Here is a 20,988-nt window from a genome sequence, read left to right as displayed (position 1 = left end):
CACAGATACACACATATAGACATATATACACAGACACACAAACATACACAGAAACATATACACAGACCCACAAGCACACATGTATGCACACACAGACATACATGTACACACATGTACATGTACATGCACACACAGAGACACACCAATATAACCACACCCAGCACCCGGACACAAAGACACAGTCACATACAGGCACACAGACACAGATACACACAGAGACACATGTAAAGACACACACACACACACACACACAGATATCTCATAATAAATTTAATGTAAAAATATTCCTCTGACTGTTAAAAAGGACAATATTAAATACTACTTTGGCTTTTAAAAAGAAAGTGCCTGTCTACATATATTTAGTCCCTTAAAAAATGTCCTTTGGAGCAGATAACAGAGCAGACTTGTCCCCAGACCTGGGGGAAATGGACTAGTTCTTAGGGCTAGTCCTGTGACTTTACTGTTTTAATTTTCTAGTTGCTGTGACAAACGCTGGGCAGAAGCAAATTAAGGAAGGAAGGAAGAGTTTATTTAGCTCAGTCTGTGGGTACTGTGAACCGAGTCTAGGAGGGCACGATGGCAGGAACCCCAGGCAGGGCGCCCGCTGCGTCCACGGTCAGAAAGCAGAGAAGACAAGGATGGCGGGCTCAGCTCACGTTCTCCTTCGTGAAGTCTGGACCTGCTCATCAGGACGCGCCGCCTACAGCAGGGTGGGCCCTCTCCCTTTAACATGTTCATTCTGCAAACATCCTCATAGACCCACTGCAAGGGGCACTTCTACCGTGGGTCCTCATGCCCTTAAGTTGACAATGAAGATGAACACTAGGGACACAGACACTGATTTAAAGCATAGGCCAATTAACAGACCTATGTGTATGTGTGTATGTGTGTGTGGTGTGAGTGTGTGGTGTCTTGTATATGTGTGTAGTGTGTGTATGTGTGTGTGGCATGTGTATGTGTGTGGTGTATGTGTGCGAGTGCATGTGTATGTATGTATGTATGTGGTGTGTGTTGTGTCTTTTGTATGTGTGTGGTGTGTGTATGTGTGTGTGGCATGTTTATGTGTGTGGTGTATGTGTGTATGTTTGTGGCTTGAGTGTGTTGTGTCTTGTGTATGTGTGTGGTGTGTGTGTGGGGTATGTGTGTGGTATATGTGGTGTGTGTATGTGTGGATGTGTATGTGTTGTGTGTATGTGTGGTGTGTGTGTGTTTGTGTGCATGCATACAGCATTCACATGTGCACATGCCCATACTCACTGTGACCTCTATGCCTGTCTAGGGTCACACCTGCCATTCACACAGAAGTCACTGTTGTGTTATTCCTGTCCACATTTTCAGCTCAGAGTCTGCTATTATGGGTTGCTGGAAGACTTCCCCAGGCAGGTCCCAAGTTCTCACTGAGGGTAACAGCAGAAGCTACTGTGAAGAAAGGGGGAGGCAGATGAGGAGTGGGGAGCCAGGCTGGCCTGGCCCTGGAGTGTACAGAGACATGCAGAGAGAACATAAGGAAGGCTGGCAGGGCTGCGAAGTGCCTTCTGGGAGCCTTGGGTTTTGATTTCCCAGTCTGCTGCATGCTTTGCACAGGCAAGGCAGGTCCTTGGCCTTCTCTGAAGGAGCTTTATTATTTTATTACTGTTTTTTATTACGGGATAATAATTAGCTTGAGCACCTTTTAATTTCTTCCCATCAAGATGTTTGCACAGCAACAATTAGAGGCTGGCAGCGCCTAGCCTAGCATCTACAGAGAGAGTCTCTCGGAGCCAGCCGGAGCTGGCATGGGGACTCATCGCTACGGCAGCCTCCCTTGGGGGCCAGAGAGACCAGAAGGGAATTGGTGAGAACGCGGTAAATCCTGGCACAGACGTTAGGTGAAACAAGCCTTTGAAATAAGTGTGGCTCAGAGGGAAAAAAGCACACAAACCCTCAAACCTCATGACTCAGTAGGACCAAGGCCCACAGTGGGATTGGAGGATGGGCCACACAGACTTTTGAGGTGATAAATATTTCTAGAGAAAAACCTACCATGCCCAAGCCCTCCTCCCTCAGGAAACATATCTGTGCTTGCTATGTGATTGGCAGGTGATGACAGGAAGGTCCTGTTCACGGGCCCACTTGCTGTCACAGCCGAGTCAACTGCTTCTGGCTAGAGTCTTTATTTCAACCACAGAAATAATGAGATGAAGGGTTTGGTGTAAGCCTCTGTGTAAACCCTGGTAGGGTCAGAGGTCACAGGGTCAGGATTATGTGGGTGCTGGCTCCCAGAGGCTCCTAGACTTCTGAAGGACATGCTGGTGGTGGGGTATCCTGTGGACTCTTCACTCCCTAGGTCTCAGAGCCTGTTAGCATGGAGTCAGAAAAGAATCTCAGACAAGCTAAAGCCGTTCTCTGTGTCAAGGCCAGGCAAATGCAGGATCAGATGTGGGCAACTTCCACAAACTCCTCCTTAAGATTTTTGTGGGATGTGCTTAGGAAACTGCAGAGCACAAAGACGCGGAACATAAACAGGAAAGCAGCCATATGAGATACCTCATTGGTCACAAAGATGTCCAAAATGTCACCTCCTTCTATGTCTGAGGGATCAAAAGACTAACAGATAAAGGTCATGAGCCATTGTGGAACACACTCAACAGCTGACTGTCCCCAGCATGCTAAGAGGGCCAGGATAGGCACTCAGGCTTGGGTGCTGCAGGCTACGGGAAGCTCCGGCCCCTGTGCAGGGTTAGGGAAGCTGAAAGTCTCCCTCAGAGGAGAGCTGTGGAGGGGAAGAGCCTGAAAGTGTAGCCAGTAAGACAGGAAGCATGGCCTGCCCTGGAGAGAACTCAGCCACTGACTGCATCCAGGGACACCAGCCCAATCCGAGACAGTGAACAGTGACTTCTCAGAGCCGTCTCTACTGTCCTCAGGATGCAGGAGCCGTGGCAAGCCCTCAGCTCTCAGGGCTCAACTTCTTTGAGGGTCATATAGACAATCTTTTTGCACTGGTTTGGTTTGGTTTTGGTTTTTGAGACCAGTTTCTCGTGTAGCCCAGGCTGGCCCAAAGCTTCTGATCTTCTTGCCTCTATCTCCTGAGTACCATGACTGTAGGTATGTACTACCAAACCCAGTTTTGACAGTGCTGGAAATCCAACCCTGGGCTTCGTGCATGCTAGGCAAGCACCTTATCAACTGAACAACATCCCCCGCCTCACATGCACCCTCTGCAGGTAGACACCACAGGCTCTTTAACCCAGTGAATGCCATCTGTCTGGATTTGGCCAGCATGTCCCTGCAGCCTGACCCCAGGTGATTTCCTTGGCTTCTGCATGTTATGTAGAAGGGCTATTGTGAGAACATAGGTCATGGAGTCATGTGAATAACTCAATGCTGTCAGTGCATTTGTCTCACACCTAGCAGGTGCTCAAGGGATCTTGTCACCCGATGCTTAGTTTAAAAGGATTTAAGTTAACACTTAGTCTAGGGCACCCACTTTACCACAGACTGAGACAACGGGCTGTGTTCTTCTTCTCAGGTGCCTGGTTCCAGGAAACACCACAAAGCAACCTTCTGAAGTTAACAGAGGCAGCTCCCCTGCCTCACATCCACAGCAGTTTCCACAACTGCATTCTCTGGGTGTCTCCCATCTTGTGTGTTTCATCTCCAGGCTTTTGTCAGGTGTACACAGGTTGGGCCATTTCCTTACTTTACAAATGGGACACCAAGAGGTTAAAACATGGCTCCAGTTGACTCTGGTAGTAGATCATAGTGACTGGGTAGGAACCAATGGATGGGTGCAAAGCCTTCCCCAGGCACCTGTCTGCCCAGGTCTGTCTCCATGTTAGTCTCCCTTTGAAGATGACCCATTAAAGAAGGTGTAATGGTCCAGAATACTTGAATCGTCTTGGATTCCTTCTGGAATAACTGGAATGGTATTGTGAGTGAAGAAATGGAAGTCCTGAAGAAAGGCAGAGGTTTGTGAGGATTATCTGATTCAAACTGGGATGTCCACAGGAGGGCGGGAAAGCACATTATGGGTGTGCATTTGAGGCTTTTCAGTTTCGTTTGAGCTATGCTTTACAATGCGTATTCTACCATGGTCTCAACAGTGGTATGAGCGTGTCACTTATAAATAAAGATCTGTGCAAAGATTGGGGACCTGCTTAACAGTCTGTCAGGATTGGTAGGCATCACCTGAGCTAGCCGATACGCCTGCTGCGTATGGAGAAAGTGTCATCTAAGTCAGTGTGTCCTGAGGGTGCCGGTGGACTCCCTAAGGCATGTCTGTTTTGAGTGCTGGGCCTGTGCATGTGATGGTGGGCTGAGGGAAGAGCATCGTTTCTCCCAGCAGGAGAGAAGAAATTTTTGCTCTCTTAAATCAGGAACCCCGAGTTTTGCTTTGAGTAGGAACTGTAGTCTTGTTTCAAAGTTTCTATGCCAGCTTCTCCTGCTTTTCATCAACACCCCTTTCCCCTTTCCCCCACCTGGAGGCCCTCCCCCCCCCCCCCCCCCCCGTTCTCTGCGGCCATGATTATGATCAGAGGGCTGCTTTCAATTTCACCATAGATACCCATTTAAACCAACCTACTGATCAGCAGCATTGCCCAAGGAACAGATGCCTGTATCACTGTTGCTGGGTTTATGGGAGATGGAGTCTCCATGGGACCCGTGTTCCTGTCATGAGCTTAAGGAAGGTACCAGGGGCCCAGGGGCCTTCCATGTTGCTTGCTTAGCATGTTTCAGATAGATGCCTGGCCTGCAAAGGGCCCTGGGGTCTGACCAAGGCAGAGGATTATTGGTGCCTGCTAACTCTTTAGACTCTAGAACTGTATCAGTCACACGGATATAGAGTTAGCAAAGCTCTGCGAGACAGAACTTAAGACTTAGGTAAGACTCTGATAAGCTGATCTCTCAAAGCTCCGATGTAGTTTCCTAAAATTACTCTAGCCAGGGTCTGGGGAGAAAGCTCAAAAAATGAAGTATTTACTTTGTAAGCATGAGAACATGAGTTCAACCCCCAGACCACATATAAAAAGCCGGGTGCCATGGTAACACACACTTGTGAACCTAGCCTCTCTGTGGAGGGCGGCTCACTGGCTGACCAACCTTACCTATTCAGCTAGCTCCAGGCAGCGTCCCTGGGGTCTGAGGAAGCTTAGCTGACATTGTCTCCTGTTCTCTGCTTCATACATCACACCTGTGCATGCACACTGTCCTGGCACACACATGAGTACACATGCCCATCCCCCACCACACACACAGTAAAATGGTTTCAGCTAAGTATTTTGACCAAACATTCTGATCTCTCTTTCTAGTCACTTAAGAAAATACATAGTTACAGCTTGATAACATAGTGATAACTGTCAAATGAAACTGCAGAGCCATTGTGCGGTTACACACAAAAAATTATACATTGGTGACACATACACATACACACAAAAACCATACATGAAACATATACATATCTATAAAGTATCACCATGTGGAATAGTTTGTCTCATGGCTGAAATGTCTCCTGGTCATTTGGACTTTGGACAGATTCACCTAACTCTGTGCCACAGCTATTTCTTTGCTTTGACAATGGGAAGCAGATGTTGATGGAGCGCTGGACGCGGCTTCCTTTGCTGCGTGTGCACTGCTCTGTGGAAACCCTGTGCCTGAGAGTCCTAACGTTGGTCAACGCTCCTGCTGACTTCCTTTCTTCCTAGGAAGTTGAGGGCCGGTAGCTTTCCTGATCTTTACAAAACAGCAAATGGCCTTCTGTTCATGCCTGTCAGTGGCCACATGGTGGAGGGAGGAGGGAGCTGACTCTCGAGGCTGTGACCATGCTCCTGTTCTCAGGCTTCCTTGGGTCCTTGTATGAGTTTGGGATTTCAGACTTTATAAATTGTGCTTTCTCAAGGTGGCATAGAGGCTGTCAGCTGTGACAGTGAACAGGTGAGAGGGATCTGTTTAGATGCAGCTCATGGACAGACTGTGAGGGAAGCTAACCTCAGCGGCTGGTGCTAAAGCTGCTCCCAGAAACCACGGCAGTGGAGCCAAGGCCTTTGGTACATCTTGAGGCTGTAGTTGAGGAAATGAACATGGACAGCTAGCTATGTTCTGAACTCTTTACAGGAAAAGGCAAGTATTCTTTCACTGATCAGTGACAGACATGCTTAGAAGAAACTCAGCCACGGGGAAGGTGGCCTTGGCAGTTCATAAACATACAGACAGGCAAGGGTGCAATAAACACATACATATGAACAGACACACACATATGAACATACACACACATACAAACACACACACGAACACACATACATATATATACATGAACATACATACACACATGCATACACATGAACACATATACATACCAACACATACATATGAACACATACACAGATAAACACACATGAACATACACACAAACACACATACACACATAAACACACATGAACATACATACAAACACACACATGAACACACATATGAACATATATACACATATAAACACACATGAACATACCCACAAACACACACATATGAACACACATACACACATATACATACACATTTATGAACACACATACACACATGTGTGTGCACTGTGAGAGATGCTCACCCATGCCTGTTGTGTACACACAGTTTCCTGGCTGATATACAACAGAATGTGGCTTCCCATTTGGACCAGTGGCTATAAGTTTTTAGACTAGCATTGTGCTCAGCAAACCCAAGAAGGAAACTTAAGAATTCTATATTGTGACTATTTCTATTGAAGTCAGGGGTGGTGGGGGTGGTGGGTGGTGGAGAGATAAAATGTCTGGGAGAATCTTTGGCTTAAAGAAGCCTGTGCTTAAGGGGTCGGAAATGGGAGGGTCGTGCTGTGTACAGTCAACAGTTATCAAAATGAACACCCATCATGCTGCAATGTGAAATGAGAGGTGTATATTATTTCCTCTCTCAAAGGAAACCAGAAGAAGGACTTTCTTTCCTTTTTTTTTTCTTTAAACAAGGCATTGACTCTCTCAGCAGAGAGAGAGATTTGCTCACATTCAGACTCTGGAAGTCTATAGGCCAGTAATTACCAAGTGACCCAACCTCTCCCTCCCAGTCACATGAGGCACAGTGAGAACCATCCTAGAAAGAGGGCCACTCTACTGTTAGTACTGTTAGTTTTTATTTCTATGAAAAATAAAAACATCTTTAAGTAAATTGATGGTAAGTCGTTTGAAACTAAGTTTCACTTGCCTAAGGGATAGAGAGAGGGCTGGGGTACGAATCGGGGCCAGAGCACATGCGAGGCCCTGGGTTCCATCACCAGTGCCACAGGAACATGAAGAAAATTAAAGGAAAAAGGAAAGGAAGGGGGAAAGGGGGAGGCAATAGGTGGAAGTAATTCTATAATTCTATGGAAAATTCTATGGATTCTATGGAAAATAATTCTACAAGAAGCAAAATAAATCTCTTGAAGACACATATTAGCCCCTGGCCAATGGTAGTGGTTCTGATGGGAGTCTTTTCATGGGGTCGCTAGCAAATTGGAAATTAAGTATGATTTTGAACTTTAACATTGTAAATTGCCATGCCTTATTTCCCGTTGAATCAGTTCCCTCCCCCTCCCAACCTTATCCAAAACTGTCCCTGTCTTAGTGAATCAAGAGTAAACAGCTACCCCAGCCCCCATCTGCCATTTCTGAGGAGAACCATGGAGGAACTTGGCCATTCTGTGCACACAGCTGCCTCTCCATATCCTGCAGAGGGAAGGGTCCAGGTGTCCCCACCCCCATGGAGTACAAAGTCCCTCTTGCAATGGCATAATATTTGCATAGAACCTATGCACATCCTTCTAGACATGTGAAATCACCTCTCGATGCCTTTCATATCTAACACTATGCAAAGAAAACGCAAATGAGCCTGCACTATACTACTTAGGGAAAGCAGATAATAAAAAAAAAAAAGTCAAGTGTAATATTCAGTTTGGAGGCACCTTTCCCCTTAGTTTTTTTTTCCCTTCTGTTGCTGGTTGCATCCACAGATGGGGAACCCTGGGAAACAGACAGGCAATGACATTTGCAGAGCGTAGTCAGCTTAGAAAACAATGATACAAGATGGGAAGGTAGGGCTGCTCCACCCCCACCCCGGAGCTCACCCACCGGAAGCTTTAAGGTCCTCAAGCTCCTGCGTTCTGCATCCCATGTTTCTTTGATATATGCTTATCATGTTGCCAAACTGCCTGCTAAACAGTTACATTTCTATCCATAGATCTGGGCAGCTCTCATGCTTACTATGTTGCCAAACTGCCTGCTACATAGTTACATTTCTACTCAGCTCTCAAGCTGGGCAGGAAGCTTCTTTTGTAACAGGGAGCAGTTAAGACTGACACTCATAACTTCAGAAAGCGGCGAGAAGAAGGGATAAATGAATGCTCATCCCTAGAGGGAACATATTTTCTTTATCTGCTTCCTTCCCTACCACCGTGGCCCCACCAAGACTCGGGGAAGACAGTGGAAGAAGCAGAAGAGAGTTCGAGCCAAAGAATGGAGAGGAGTGCCAGGAAACGCTGGTGTTGTCTGGACATGGTCACTGCAGGTGTGGTCACTGCAGGCATGGTCACTGCAGGCATAGTCACTGCAGGCATGGTCACTGCAGGCATGGTTACCTGTGGTCACTGCAGGCATGGTCACTGCAGGCGTGGTCACTGCAGGCATGGTTACCACAGGCATGGTTCCTTGGTCGCCTGCCTAAGATCCACCTAAGATCCAGCTCACTGCACTTCCAGCACAGACTGGAGAGGGGCTAAGGAGATTTAACCCTAACTGAAGAACTCTTTGGGGTTGATGGGTAACGAAGAGGGGAATTCTCCTTTGGGGGTGTGGTCTTTGTTAGTTACCCATGCTCCAGTAGATGGTCCCTACCCATCTGGTCAGCACAAAGTGGACTCAGTGGGTAGTTAGAAATGAAAATAAGGGCTTTCTAGTGATGCCTCAGTGGTTAAAAATTCTCAGTGCCCTTCTCCGGGATTTGGGCTCAGTTCCCAGGACCCACACAGTAGGTATTAGTACCTGGAACTCTAGCTTTAGCCTCACGGGCTGCACACACACACACTTAGACACTTAAACTTACATATTAAACCAATTATCAGCCAAGCAACCAATAAACAGAAGAAGAGGACACAAAGTCAGCAGGAGGTGCTCCAGGGCGGATGTGGGTGGGACCGGAAGGGGAAACAGGGAATGGATTTGAGTATATTTCATGGTAGAGACGTATAAAATTCTCAATGAATAAAATGAAATATATACCATAGAGTATAAAAATTAAAAAAAAGCTTCCCTTTCTGAATGAAAAGACCAGCCCATTTGACACAGAGGTCTGCCACCTCCTCTCTGCCTAGACGGGCTCTCAGGTGCTCAGCCATCTTGGCCACAGCCCAGCCTAGTGGGGCACAAAACAGGGATGTCTTGTGTCCCTTGGGCACAGGTCTGGGCTGCTGGCTGCACACAGAGCAGCCTTGTCTGCACGAGCTGCTGTGGTCAGCTCTTCCTCTGTGTGCAGCCAGCACATGCTCACTGAGGAATCCAAGCAAAAGTTTTCTTCTCCACCCGTGATAAAACACACCATTGCAAGCACCCTCAGGTGTGGTGTTTTTCTCTGTGCTGTGCCCCATTGGCACCAGTCAGTGTTATCTGGGCTGCAGAGAGGAAGATGGAGAAAAGTGAGGACAGAGGAGACACCATCAGGAAGCTGAGGGAGCCCAAGAGAACATGGAAGCAACGGCAGAGCCTGTCTGATGCGGGAGGCAGTTCAGAACCAACCCTGTTTAGTGTGAGATATCCTTGGGTTCATTATAACACTTCCTTTGGGAAACAGGGTGCACCCAGTTTCCATAGTGCTCGAAATGGAGCCCAGGGCTCTGTGCATGCGAGGCAAGTGCTCTTCAAACTGGGCTAGGTCACTGGCCTGGAAATACTCCTTTCCTGCGTCTCAAGCGAGGGGCACCGTGGTTATATTTTTGCAGGGTTAAAAATGTCAGAAAAAAAAAGACTTAACATCTTGTCTAAGCTTGAGGCTTCTTATTGGCAGTAAAAGCATGGTGGTTGGTGGCTCATGATGAGAGAGGACAGTGGGGACCAAGGGACAGGAGTTGTGGGGAAGAGGTATGGTGGATACTATGTTTGTACACTAAAGGGCTTTCAATCCATTTCTGTAGCACACCGGGTGAGAGAAAAACACAAGTGTTTGAAAATATTTCCTGCACATGAAATGGTACAAAACTTTTCATACCAATGTAAAACATTAAAACAACAACCAAACCTTCCTCATATTGCAAAGCTGTCATGTGTTTTTTGACTTCTAAGGGGGTTCAAAGACTTCACACAGGAACTTGGTCATTGGGCAGCTAGCTAGCGCGTCTAGAATGTTACTAACCCCTTTTGCAGAACTCGAAATAGACAGAGCTTCACTATTGACTCATCTAGGTCACTGGGAAGTTACCTGAGAAACGCCTGAGCTTCCTGTGTGGGCCTCCCTGCCTGGCCCCAACCAGACAAGAACCTGAGGAGCCGTCATCTCTGACAAAGACTTGTCATTGTCAGTGACAAACATCATGGAGAAGAAGAGGAAACCACTGGTTTTAAGAGTTCCAGAGACCCTGCATGTGGTTCAACAGGCAAAATGGTTTTCTTTTTTCTTTTTCTCGAGAGAGGGTTTCTCTGTGTAGCCCTGGCTGTCCTGGAACTCACTCTATAGACCAGGCTGGCCTCGAACTCAAAAAACTGCCTGCCTCTGCCTCCCAGAGTGCTGGGATTAATGGTTTTCTTTAGTAGAGCTTTCCAGACCCCAGAGCTGCACCCGGATTCTCAGAAAGGTGCCTCTTGTCTGCCCTCTGTGTCCTGAACCAAGACTCAGCCTTGGTCTGTAGAAACTGCATCAATGTAGCTGTTGAGTGGCTCCGGATGAGTCTCCCCTCCTGTGGTCACTGACAAGGAGAGGAAGGGTCGGTGCTGAGTGCTGCCAGCAGAGCTGATTAGCATTCTGCCTCCTGTGTCTGTCTCTACATGGAGCCCTCTGTTGGACCACCCTTCCCTTTGCTCTTTATCTTCCCTACTTCTAGAAATTCTGCCACTTCCTCCAGGGAGCCTTTCTGGTGTCCTCCATCATGTTGTGAGCTCCTTTCTTCCCCGAGTGGACAGCACAGGTCAGCCAACTCACCGGCTGCTGTTTTAGGTAATCGAATCATTGCTAGCCAGCCACTGCTAATGCTGCTTGCCCGTAGAGGAGCTGAGCTCTTCCACGGGCCATTAGGAACTTTAACGGTTTGTGTTGCAAGATAACAAGACTGAGGTTTAGCTAGGCATGGTGGTGCCTGTCTTTTTTTCTTTTTAAAATATTTTTAAAACTTTTCTGAGAATTAAATAAAACCTATTTTGATCATATTCTCTCAACTCCTCCTGCTCTGCCGACCCCAACCATAGAATCATTTTCATTGCTGCTTCACACCTGTAATTTTTCTACTGTGAAGAGTCATAATGCAAGTACCTGTGTTTTCCGATGATCTTAGGTGGTCTTGTGGAAGGACCGTTAGAGAACTGCTGGATTAATCCCAGTTCTCAGAGGCGTGGGGAGATAGAGCCCTGTGAGCTCCAGGCCAGCCCGTTCTCCACTGCGAGTTCCAGTGACAGAGTAAGGACCAAGCAGACAAGTAAAACCAACCAAAGCACCTTCTAAAAATCCAACAGTACACTAAGCAAACAAATGTAACACAGTGAAGCTCCTGGCCTTAGACAGAAGGGAGGACAGGAGAGACACGGCCTGAGGTGCTACCTGAGTCCCTCACTCTGCCTTCAAGCCTCCCCTCCCGTCTCTGCTAACAGCAGCTGTGCTTAAGGGCTCTGTCTCTCTTCTATAGGCAGACTCCTGGCTTCTCTTTGCATGCTTGTGTGTGCAGCAGCCAGTCCTGCTGTGTCTCAGTCCCAGGCAGCCCTACTGCGCGCCAGCCCCAGCCAGCCCTACTGTGCGCCAGCCCCAGCCAGCCCTACTGTGCGCCAGCCCCAGCCAGCCCTACTGTGTGCCAGCCAGCCTTGCTCACTGCCTCCCAGCAAAGGGCCATGTCTTTCTTGAGCTCATCTTAGGTCTGTTTCCAGAATATAGTCCGATCTCGCTCTTCTGCGTGCTCCGAGAGGCCTTCTTGCCTATTCACTCTTCTATCCATTGTCATCTTCGTGCATGCCTGTGTATATGACAGGGTGTCTGTGCACACCGTGTGTCTGTGTGAGTGTGTACATGGTTGTGCCAATGGCATTCTTGTGGAGGACACAGGCAACTCTGAGGTCTGCCCCTCCTGTCCCACCTCCTATCACAGCAGGGACACAGAGATTGGACACATGAGCCTCTGGCTTTTGATGTAGGTTCTGGGGACTCACACTCAGATCCTTATGTTTGTGACAAATGCATCACCCAGAACGACATCCCTCCAGTTCTAATAACTACTTCCTGTCCTGTATTTAACATGTAAACTGCTGCAGGGTCGTCCTATCCCCAGGCATTCAGCCCAGGTTGGCAAGGTGTCCTTGGGGTCAGTCTGAGACACAGGACACCCACTAGAGAGAACAGGGTGGAGGTGGTGGGTTCTTCAGACTCTTCTGAAGCTTGACCTTCCTGGGCTTCCGTTAGGTCACTGTCAACTGTTACTCAGTGTACAGAAAGAGTGTGAGGCAAGGCTGTAAGGACGAGCTTAGATTGTTCCAAAAACCTTCTTAAAACTTGGTTTCATAATGCACAGGCAGCCTCAGATGTGAGACTTCATCCCACAGGGATGGCACGGTCTGATTCTCAGATGTCCATGCGTTCAGGTTTTAATGGCAAGTTCCTCGGACTGTGACCATACTGGATATAGAACATTCTAGAAGCAATCAGAAGGAAGTTCGAGAATGTGCTATGCTCTGTCTGATGGCCTTCTAAGAGGAGGTGAGGAGCTGGGTTTGCTAGATCTCACCAGCAATTCTAAGATTCAGTAATTTTAAGGGGCTGGGCAGGAAAAATGTTTTGATTCAAGGCTATCCTGGACTACACAGTGAGTGCTAGATCAGCCTGGGCTAAATATTGAACGAGAGAGAGAGAGAGAGAGAGAGAGAGAGAGAGAGAGAGAGAGAGAGAGAGAGAGAGAGAAGCCTGAAGAGGCAACAAGTGAGTGAATGAGACAGACCACACAAAAAACCAAAGCTATTGATATTTTGACCTCAAACCTCCAGACCATGAGGAAACATTTCTGCTTTTTAAGTCACCAAGTCTGTGGTATTTTGTTACAGTAGCCTGATTTCTCACTAACAGGTTTTGCATGGTGGACAAAAGCCACACATAGCTCCATCTAGGAGGCTGTCACCTAAGTCTTCTGCGGTGTGAGAGGAAGTGTCTTCATGCCTTTAAACAGTGGTAAACTCGTGTTTACGGAGAACACACCGCGCACGCACACAGCTGGCCTCGGTTCTTTGATTCCTGTTGAACAGCTCTGCCGGATGGCTCGAGGCACAGAGCCACACTGCTGAGATTTCTACCCGTGGTTCTAGGAACTCAGAGGCATCTCAGCACTCCGGCTTTGCCTAGACCACTAAGCCACTTCTAAGAGCAAGGTTGCCTGAGGCATTTTGAAAAAAAAAAATAAAGGAGAAAAAAATGTAGCAGCTCCCCCCACCCTCCCTGTTCTGACAGTCATCTCTTTTATGCAGTTCATTGCACCTTCTGAGGGGACCAAGCTAGGGCTCTGCAAGGGTTTCATGTCGACAACCACGCGTGGTAGCTCCTGGGAGTCTCAATCGAGTCTTATCTTCTTGCTTAGGCAGACTAAGTGGGAACCTGCTGTGGGGCGATAGAGGGGGGAGAGGAGCTCTCTGTGGTAGACCACATTCTTTTTGCGTGCCAGTGTCTCAGATGCCGGCCCGACTCTCACGAGAAAGGGAACAATGGCTTGCTCGGTTCCCCATCTCTGTTTTCTCCCCATTTCCACAGTGGTATCAGGCAAAAGCCAGTTACAGGTTTCCTCCTGCGAGGATTGCCGGGACTGATAAAGTACCATCCCAGGAGGAAAACAAGATGCTGTGGGCCTGTGAGCCCCTCACAGTGGCTGCTCTGGAGGGAGCACGGGCCATAAATTACAGGCAGAAGCAGCCACCATGAGGAGCCTTAGGAGTGGCCAGGCGGTGTGGGTGGCCAGGGGACCGGCTGGGAGACTGAAGAACCGTGAAGGGCGTGGGGTCTGGCGTCGGGTCCAAGTGGAATAAAAGAGAAGCAAAGTTCCTGCCGCTGTGGCTACAGTGAGTGGCATGGAGAGCCAGTGTGGGCCATTTAAACCCTTGTGGTGACAGGTCCTTAGGATGGCATAACATGAGCATAGCCAATGTGGGACATTTAAACCCTTGTGGTGACAGGTCCTTAGGATGGCATAACACGAACAAGGGGGCGGCCCAGACTCCCTTAGGTTCTAGAGCTCAGGATCAGAGTTATTTGTCAGCTTGTGAATTCTGACTGCCCCTTTCCCTCCATGCGTCCCAGTGTGCTCAGAGGAGGAAGTGAGGCCTTTTCAGATGAACCACACTGATTTAAACAAACAAACAAACAAACAAACACAAAAACAAAAACCTGAGTATCTATGTGATATATGTATGCTGTGTGCATGTGTGTATATTCACATGGAGGAGTGTGAACTCATGCGTGTCACAGCATGTATGTGAAGCCAGAGGGTGGCCTGACAAGTCGGTCCTTACTCCCGCCTTGTTTGAGCCAGGGTCTCTTTGCTATTGGAGGCCCCTATGTACTCCACACTAGCTGGCCCATGAGCCTCTAGGGAGCTCCTGTCCCTAACTCCTGTCTCCCCTTAGGAATGCCACGGTTTTACAGATTGAATATGTCACTGCACCTGGCTTTTAGGAATCTAGGGATTCGAACTTGGATCTTCATGCTTGTGTGGTAAGCATTTACACTTCTCCCCAACCCTTCTGGGTTCTGATAAGAACAAGAATCTGTCCAGGTAGCCTGCTGAGTGTAGACAGGCTCTTGCTCCCCAGCTGGGAGCCGGCGCAGGGTCAGGCTTGTTTGAGTTCCTGGTTACCACATCCCTAGCTGTCCTTCTGTTGACACACAGGCATGCCAGAAGGGCAGGACTGCAGGCTGCACCTAGCCTACAGTCCAGTGGAATGTGCAGAGTGCCCTGCTCCCGTCATTAGTTCTTCTAATAGGACACAGTGACTGTGTGGAGCATGCAGAGAGAGGAGAGTAAGCCAGCAAGTTTCCTCAAAGATGGCTTCCTTAGCACAAACACAGCCAGGGAGCAGTTGGTGGCTTTTCACCAGGGGCCCTCAGGGCTGCTGTCTCTGACTGGCTCTCTGCAGGACCCTGGATGATCATTACTCAGATGGTCTCCATGATTCAACCTCACTCAGTTTTCTCTGCCGCAGCAAGGGAGCACTTGCAAGCCCTTTAATTTAAAGCTTGGAATTGGTTAATGACTTGCTTTCTTCTCCTTTTCCTTAAATCCTGATGCCACCCCCAAACCCACAAGCACATTTGCCACCACACACACATACACATACACACACATACACCACACCACACACACACTTTCACATACACATCATACCACACACACACACACACACACACACACACACACACACACACGCCACACATACATACATACATACATACACCACACACATACACACACACACCACACACATACATACATACACACACACCACACATTCGTACACAGACCACACATATACACACACATACATGTACACACCACATGCATACATACCACACACACCACACATACATACATACATACACCACACACACCACACACCACACACCCACATACATGCACACACCACACACATACAGACACATACATACACATACTACATGCACAAACCACACACATACACACATACACATACCACACACACATATATGCACACATCACACACCCCCCACACATACATAAATACACACCACACATACATACATGCATATACCACATATACATACATAGACACACCACATACACATACACACACACTACAATACACGACACATATACACACCACACACATACACACACCACACACACACACACCACACACACACACACCACACACACATACACACACCACACATACACATATACACACCACACACACATACATATATAAACCACACATACATACATACACATACCACACATACATATATATACATACACATATATACATACACATACCACACATACACACACGTCACACAACATGCATACACATTCCACACACACATACATACACATACCACACACATACATACACACACATATGTATACACACGCCACACATACACACACATACACACACGTCACACACATACATACACATTCCACACACACACATACATACACATTCCACACACACATACATACACATACCACACACATACGCATACACACACATACACACACATACACACACACATACACACACACACACACACACACACACACACACACACACCTTCCTCCAGTTTTCATGTTTCAGTATAGGCCAGCCATCACAGCCTCAATAGCCTTTGTTGTGACAAAGCGGCCGGCAAGCCCTTGGATTCCCTGCCCATTTGGCTGTATGAATAATAATGATTCACAGATACTGGCTGGGCGTGCACAATAATTTATATCTAGAAAACAAATGATCCCTCGCATTCCAGCCCACTCCATCTCAGCTCCACCAGAGCACCACACCACAAGCCGTACGTCCTGACACACGGCCATGTCTTCGTGATCTTTTTATGCCACTGCTCTTATTTATTTTATTTACTTAAACTCAGTCCCCATTTATCGTGACAGACCCACCAAGCACACACGTCACCGCAGCTGAACTCCGCCTTTCTAAGTTTCATAAGACCTCTGTGAAAAAGGCAGGAACGTTTAGGGACCTACGTGGTGCCTACCCATAAGTCTGTAATCTAGTAATTTCTGCTGTGAGAATGTGTGGACTTAGGAAATGGCTTCGTAGTTCTTTCTGAGAGAGGCTGTGTACCACAACTTGCTGGCTTTCTGTCTTGAGCAATGCCGACTGCCTCTTTCAATTGAGGCTGAAAGAAAAACCACAGCACGACACAGCCTCTTCTGATGATTTTTCTCAGAGCGAGTCTGCCCAGATCCTGTCCTCTGTGGACGTGCCACTTTGGCCCTGAAATCTCCACGCTGATCCCAGGTCTACCTGTGAGCTGCCTCTCTGAGCCCACGCTGCTGGCAACCAGCTCTTCCGGTCAGCTAAGTACTGAGCGCGCTAAACCCGGGGTGAGCTGAACTCAGCACCAGGGCCAGACCGCTTGCCGCCATCAGAATAAGTGCAGGAGAGTCGTTCAGGGCAAGGCACAGCCAGATAAAACCCAAACCGTGTCCTCCGTGCCAGCCCCTCTAATGTCCGGAACTTAACAGAGAGCAGCCCAAAGCACTTGACACAACTTTCGCCCAGCGACCAAATATTTCAAGAGCCCAAGCATTTGCTCAAACATCCCTGTGGCACGGTGTCTGACAAAAAAAATCTCACCGTCTCAGAGTCATTGGCCTCTGTTTGGATTCCGTTCCCCCCCTACCCCCAAGCAGGCAGGGACCCCAGGCAGGCACCACAGAGTCCTTACTCGGGCTGCCATCTTAGTCCCTGCCAAGCCGAGAAAAATCAGACATAAAAAGACCAGAACAGCATACTTACCTCTCATGAAGCACTGTGGATATGAAGGAAATGACTCAAAAATGCTGTCTGAAGCCATCGTTTCCTTTCGAAAATGCACCTCTCCTGAAGGCGTGGGGGTTCAATGATTTCTTTTACCTTCAGAGCAAAAACCAAGAAAGGTCACTTACTCTGACCTCACCTCCCACCATGGCTCCCTAGGTCCCTGCCACCTCTGGTACTCCGTGGGCCCTGTGGGGTGGGGGTGGGGGGAAGCATTGCTGCAGAAGCAAATATTCAAATTTTTAAAGATTAAAAAAGGCAGAGAGAGAGAGAGAGAGAGAGAGAGAGAGAGAGAGAGAGAGAGCACCGCCTAAGCTGTGGGCTGCACCGCTCACCGCTCTATGAAAGCCTGTGGTTTGCATTCAGTGTGATTCGTCCTGCCTGCTGACCACTGTGCTGGGCTTACACTTCTGACACTGCCAGGCTACCCAACTTGTGGTTCTGTGGTTGTTTATGAGGTCCAAAGAAGTTTTCACACAACCCAAATTACAAATTTAACTCTTCCCCTTTCCACGGCCCATCCCCATTGGCTCTTGCGGATCACGTGACTTAAGTGATGTCAATTTTTTTTAAACTTTCTGAGCTATGCCCTTCCTGCCCTCCACCTGCCCTCCCCCAGGCTGTGTAAGAAAGCAGTTGAACAGAGTGTAGAAGAGAGGGGCTGTGGAAGAAAAGGGCACAACAAACAAACAAACAGAAATCCCCTGCCTCAGTCTTTTCTTCATGTCTCGGTTCTTTGAGGATTTAGTGGCGTTCAGATCCTGTTGTTATTTGTGGTTTGGGGAACAACTGATTATTTAGGTAAAGATTGCCTTGCTGTTTATTCAACAGCAATTCAGCGTTGGCACCGACCTGCCGCTGAGCCCAGACGTAGCTCTCTTCACTTAAAGGCTGGGCACCAGCTCGGCAGAGCTAGGTTCTGTCTTAGTAAAGAAAAGGAAGACAGCAAAGGGGAAAAGTAGACCGGGGGGCCACTGCCGTGAGTGGCTGACGCTGAGAGGGTCAGGCCGGCAACTTACTGACACCTCAAAGCTTGGGAAAAAATATAGAATGTTTGAATTGTGGGGTGGAAAAACCATTTTAATCAAAACCCGAATGGCATCGTACGTGGCTTCCTTTCCCCTTGGTGGACAGACTTAGCACGGATCTCCCTTGATAGGCAGAGGAAACCGTGGCGTTCTTGTCACACGGGCACCAGCTCCCAAACTCGCATTAGGAAGTTTCGAGGAAAGCAAAGGAGACTCCTCACACGGCAGAGCTGTGGCCTGTGGGCATCTCTTCATTATCTGTACCTATAAAGGCTGCCGATAGCCTTTCTCTGCTGAACTCAGAGAAAGAGGCCAACTCACACCTTTAGGGAAAATCAGTCTGAGTCCATGAACGGTAACTTGTGACTGCCCAAGAGCCTGCCTCCTCCCAGCCACCGGAGGGGAATATTACACAGCCCTCCTGCCTCTGGCAGCCACATTTGTCTGGGGGCGGGCAATAAAGACAAGGCAGTCCCGTGGGTGTGAGCCTTTCTGTCCACCTCTACCCACTGACCTCTCCGATCTCTGTTTTACTTGCTGAGACGTGACGCCTCAGTCTTTCTGTCTCCCCAGGTGAGACCTGACTTCCCTTTCCTTACTCAGCTCTTCCTCTGTTCCATTTCCCTCCACTTCAAGGTGCGGCCTTGAGAAGCAGAGCCTTGAGCAGTCCAGTGACAGCCCTGGCTCCCAAGCCCTAGGCTCGCAATGTACTTCAAGTCTGAGCCCCTGAGGGAACTCTCTTTGGTTTGCATGGAGCTAAGTTTGCACACACGGAGAGATCCAGGGTATTAATGACATAGGTCTTCCTAAAAGACCAGACTCCATCTTTACTTAATCCTGTTTTAACCAAGGCAGGAACAAGAAACCCAGGGATTTCTTTCTCCCAGCCTCTCTGAGCAGTTAGCAGCAAATATCCACACTTGACTCACACTTGAGAAACAGTGGCTGCACATCTTTTATGAAGCTTATTAATATCTAAATACAACGTGCACTTCAAGTTGCCTCTCAATTCAAATCCCTTGTTAATATAATCCCCATTATTCAAATCCCTTGTTAATATAATCCTCATTATGTCTCTGTGTCGTTGCCTCTAAACAAATTCCACCCCTGTTCCTCACCCCCATTCCCCCAGTGGAATCTCTGGCCACTTTGTGTTGTCTTCTAAGCCTGCTCAGCCATGGAGAGCTCCCAGCATCGTAGCTGCAGCTGGCTCCTTGAAGGTGACTCACTTCCCAGAAGTGAGACACTTAAGCGTCCACGCAGATTAATCCCGCAGTCATTTCACGTTAGAAACTCCCAGATGCTTTTAGCCTTAGGTGTCGTCCATGCCCACGAGAGGATGCTTTAGATGCCCAGAGTCTCTCTGCCTTTGGGGAGGGTCTCCATAGGGCAAGGCAGGTGGATGGATGATTTCAGGATAGCCGTCTGGTCCACTTTGGTCTGCAAGTTCCTCTGCAGGCTGTCACCTCTGAGCCCTGGTTGCAGCGAGGCAGCAGGGGGCAGAATACAAAGGCGTGATCCCTGGCAAGTCCTGTGATGATGGTCACAGAAGACCAAGCAAGACTTCAAGGCTCACAGAAGAGGCAGCAGTTAAAGCTTTTCTCTGTCTCTCTGAGGCCGTGACAGCTAGGAGACATTCAGGTGGCTGCCAGCAAACTGTTTTTACACTTCCTTGAGAGCCCAGGACAAAAAAGACTTGTCTGTCACCGCTGACTGCCTAAAGAAATCCTTAATCCCATTTTAAGCAGAACTGCTGAAGATTCTTTAAGTTCTTGGGCGGACCCACCCGGCCAGCCTCGTTCCTGCTGCTGACTCAGACCCCAGGCTGCTGGCCTGGGAACTGTACTGGAGCTGCTGCAGGGGACTGTGGCTCTGCCAAATAATGCCACAGCAATCTTCATCCTCTGATTGGCAAAGTTACCAAGATGCCATTCTTAAGGGCGTGGTGGGGAAAACGCTCAGGTGTCTTTGTTAATGGCCCTATAAAAATACCAGGGAAGGTTGAAAGATGCAGAGTTGCATAATCCTGTAATTAATGGCGAGAGCACTGTGTGCAACTCCATCCAATTAAAACACTCTCTCTGGTCAGGGTTTTCATTGTATGGTTACTTTGCCCTCTCCAAAGTCTACATGTAGATACACAGATTCTCTGGACAGAAGGCAAGGTACAGATGGATGCCCTCAAATTAGACAGTATCAAACATCCCCAGATGATAACACTGATG

The 20,988-nt window shown here is 48.1% G+C and overlaps 1 protein-coding gene across 3 annotated transcripts in view; it reads right to left on the bottom strand.

Moving 5' to 3' along the window:
* Positions 1-18,227, bottom strand: part of Runx1 (RUNX family transcription factor 1) — a 222,307-nt gene extending 204,080 nt beyond the window's left edge. For 2 of the 3 annotated variants that reach the window (XM_052158071.1, XM_052158073.1), the window contains exons 1-2: positions 18,071-18,227; positions 17,715-17,831 (exon numbers count right to left, since the gene is read on the bottom strand). In XM_052158071.1, the coding sequence (XP_052014031.1) occupies positions 17,715-17,772 (58 nt within the window). In that variant the 5' untranslated portion in view covers positions 17,773-17,831; positions 18,071-18,227. Of the gene's footprint in view, positions 1-17,714; positions 17,832-18,070 lie in introns of those variants that run through there. The other variant, XM_052158072.1, reaches the window with a different exon arrangement.
* Between the last annotated feature and the right edge of the window lie 2,761 nt (positions 18,228-20,988).

This window comes from Apodemus sylvaticus, chromosome 15, assembly GCF_947179515.1.
Source record: "Apodemus sylvaticus chromosome 15, mApoSyl1.1, whole genome shotgun sequence".
Lineage (NCBI taxonomy): Eukaryota > Metazoa > Chordata > Mammalia > Rodentia > Muridae > Apodemus > Apodemus sylvaticus.
This window is presented reverse-complemented; position numbering and strand designations above follow the sequence as displayed.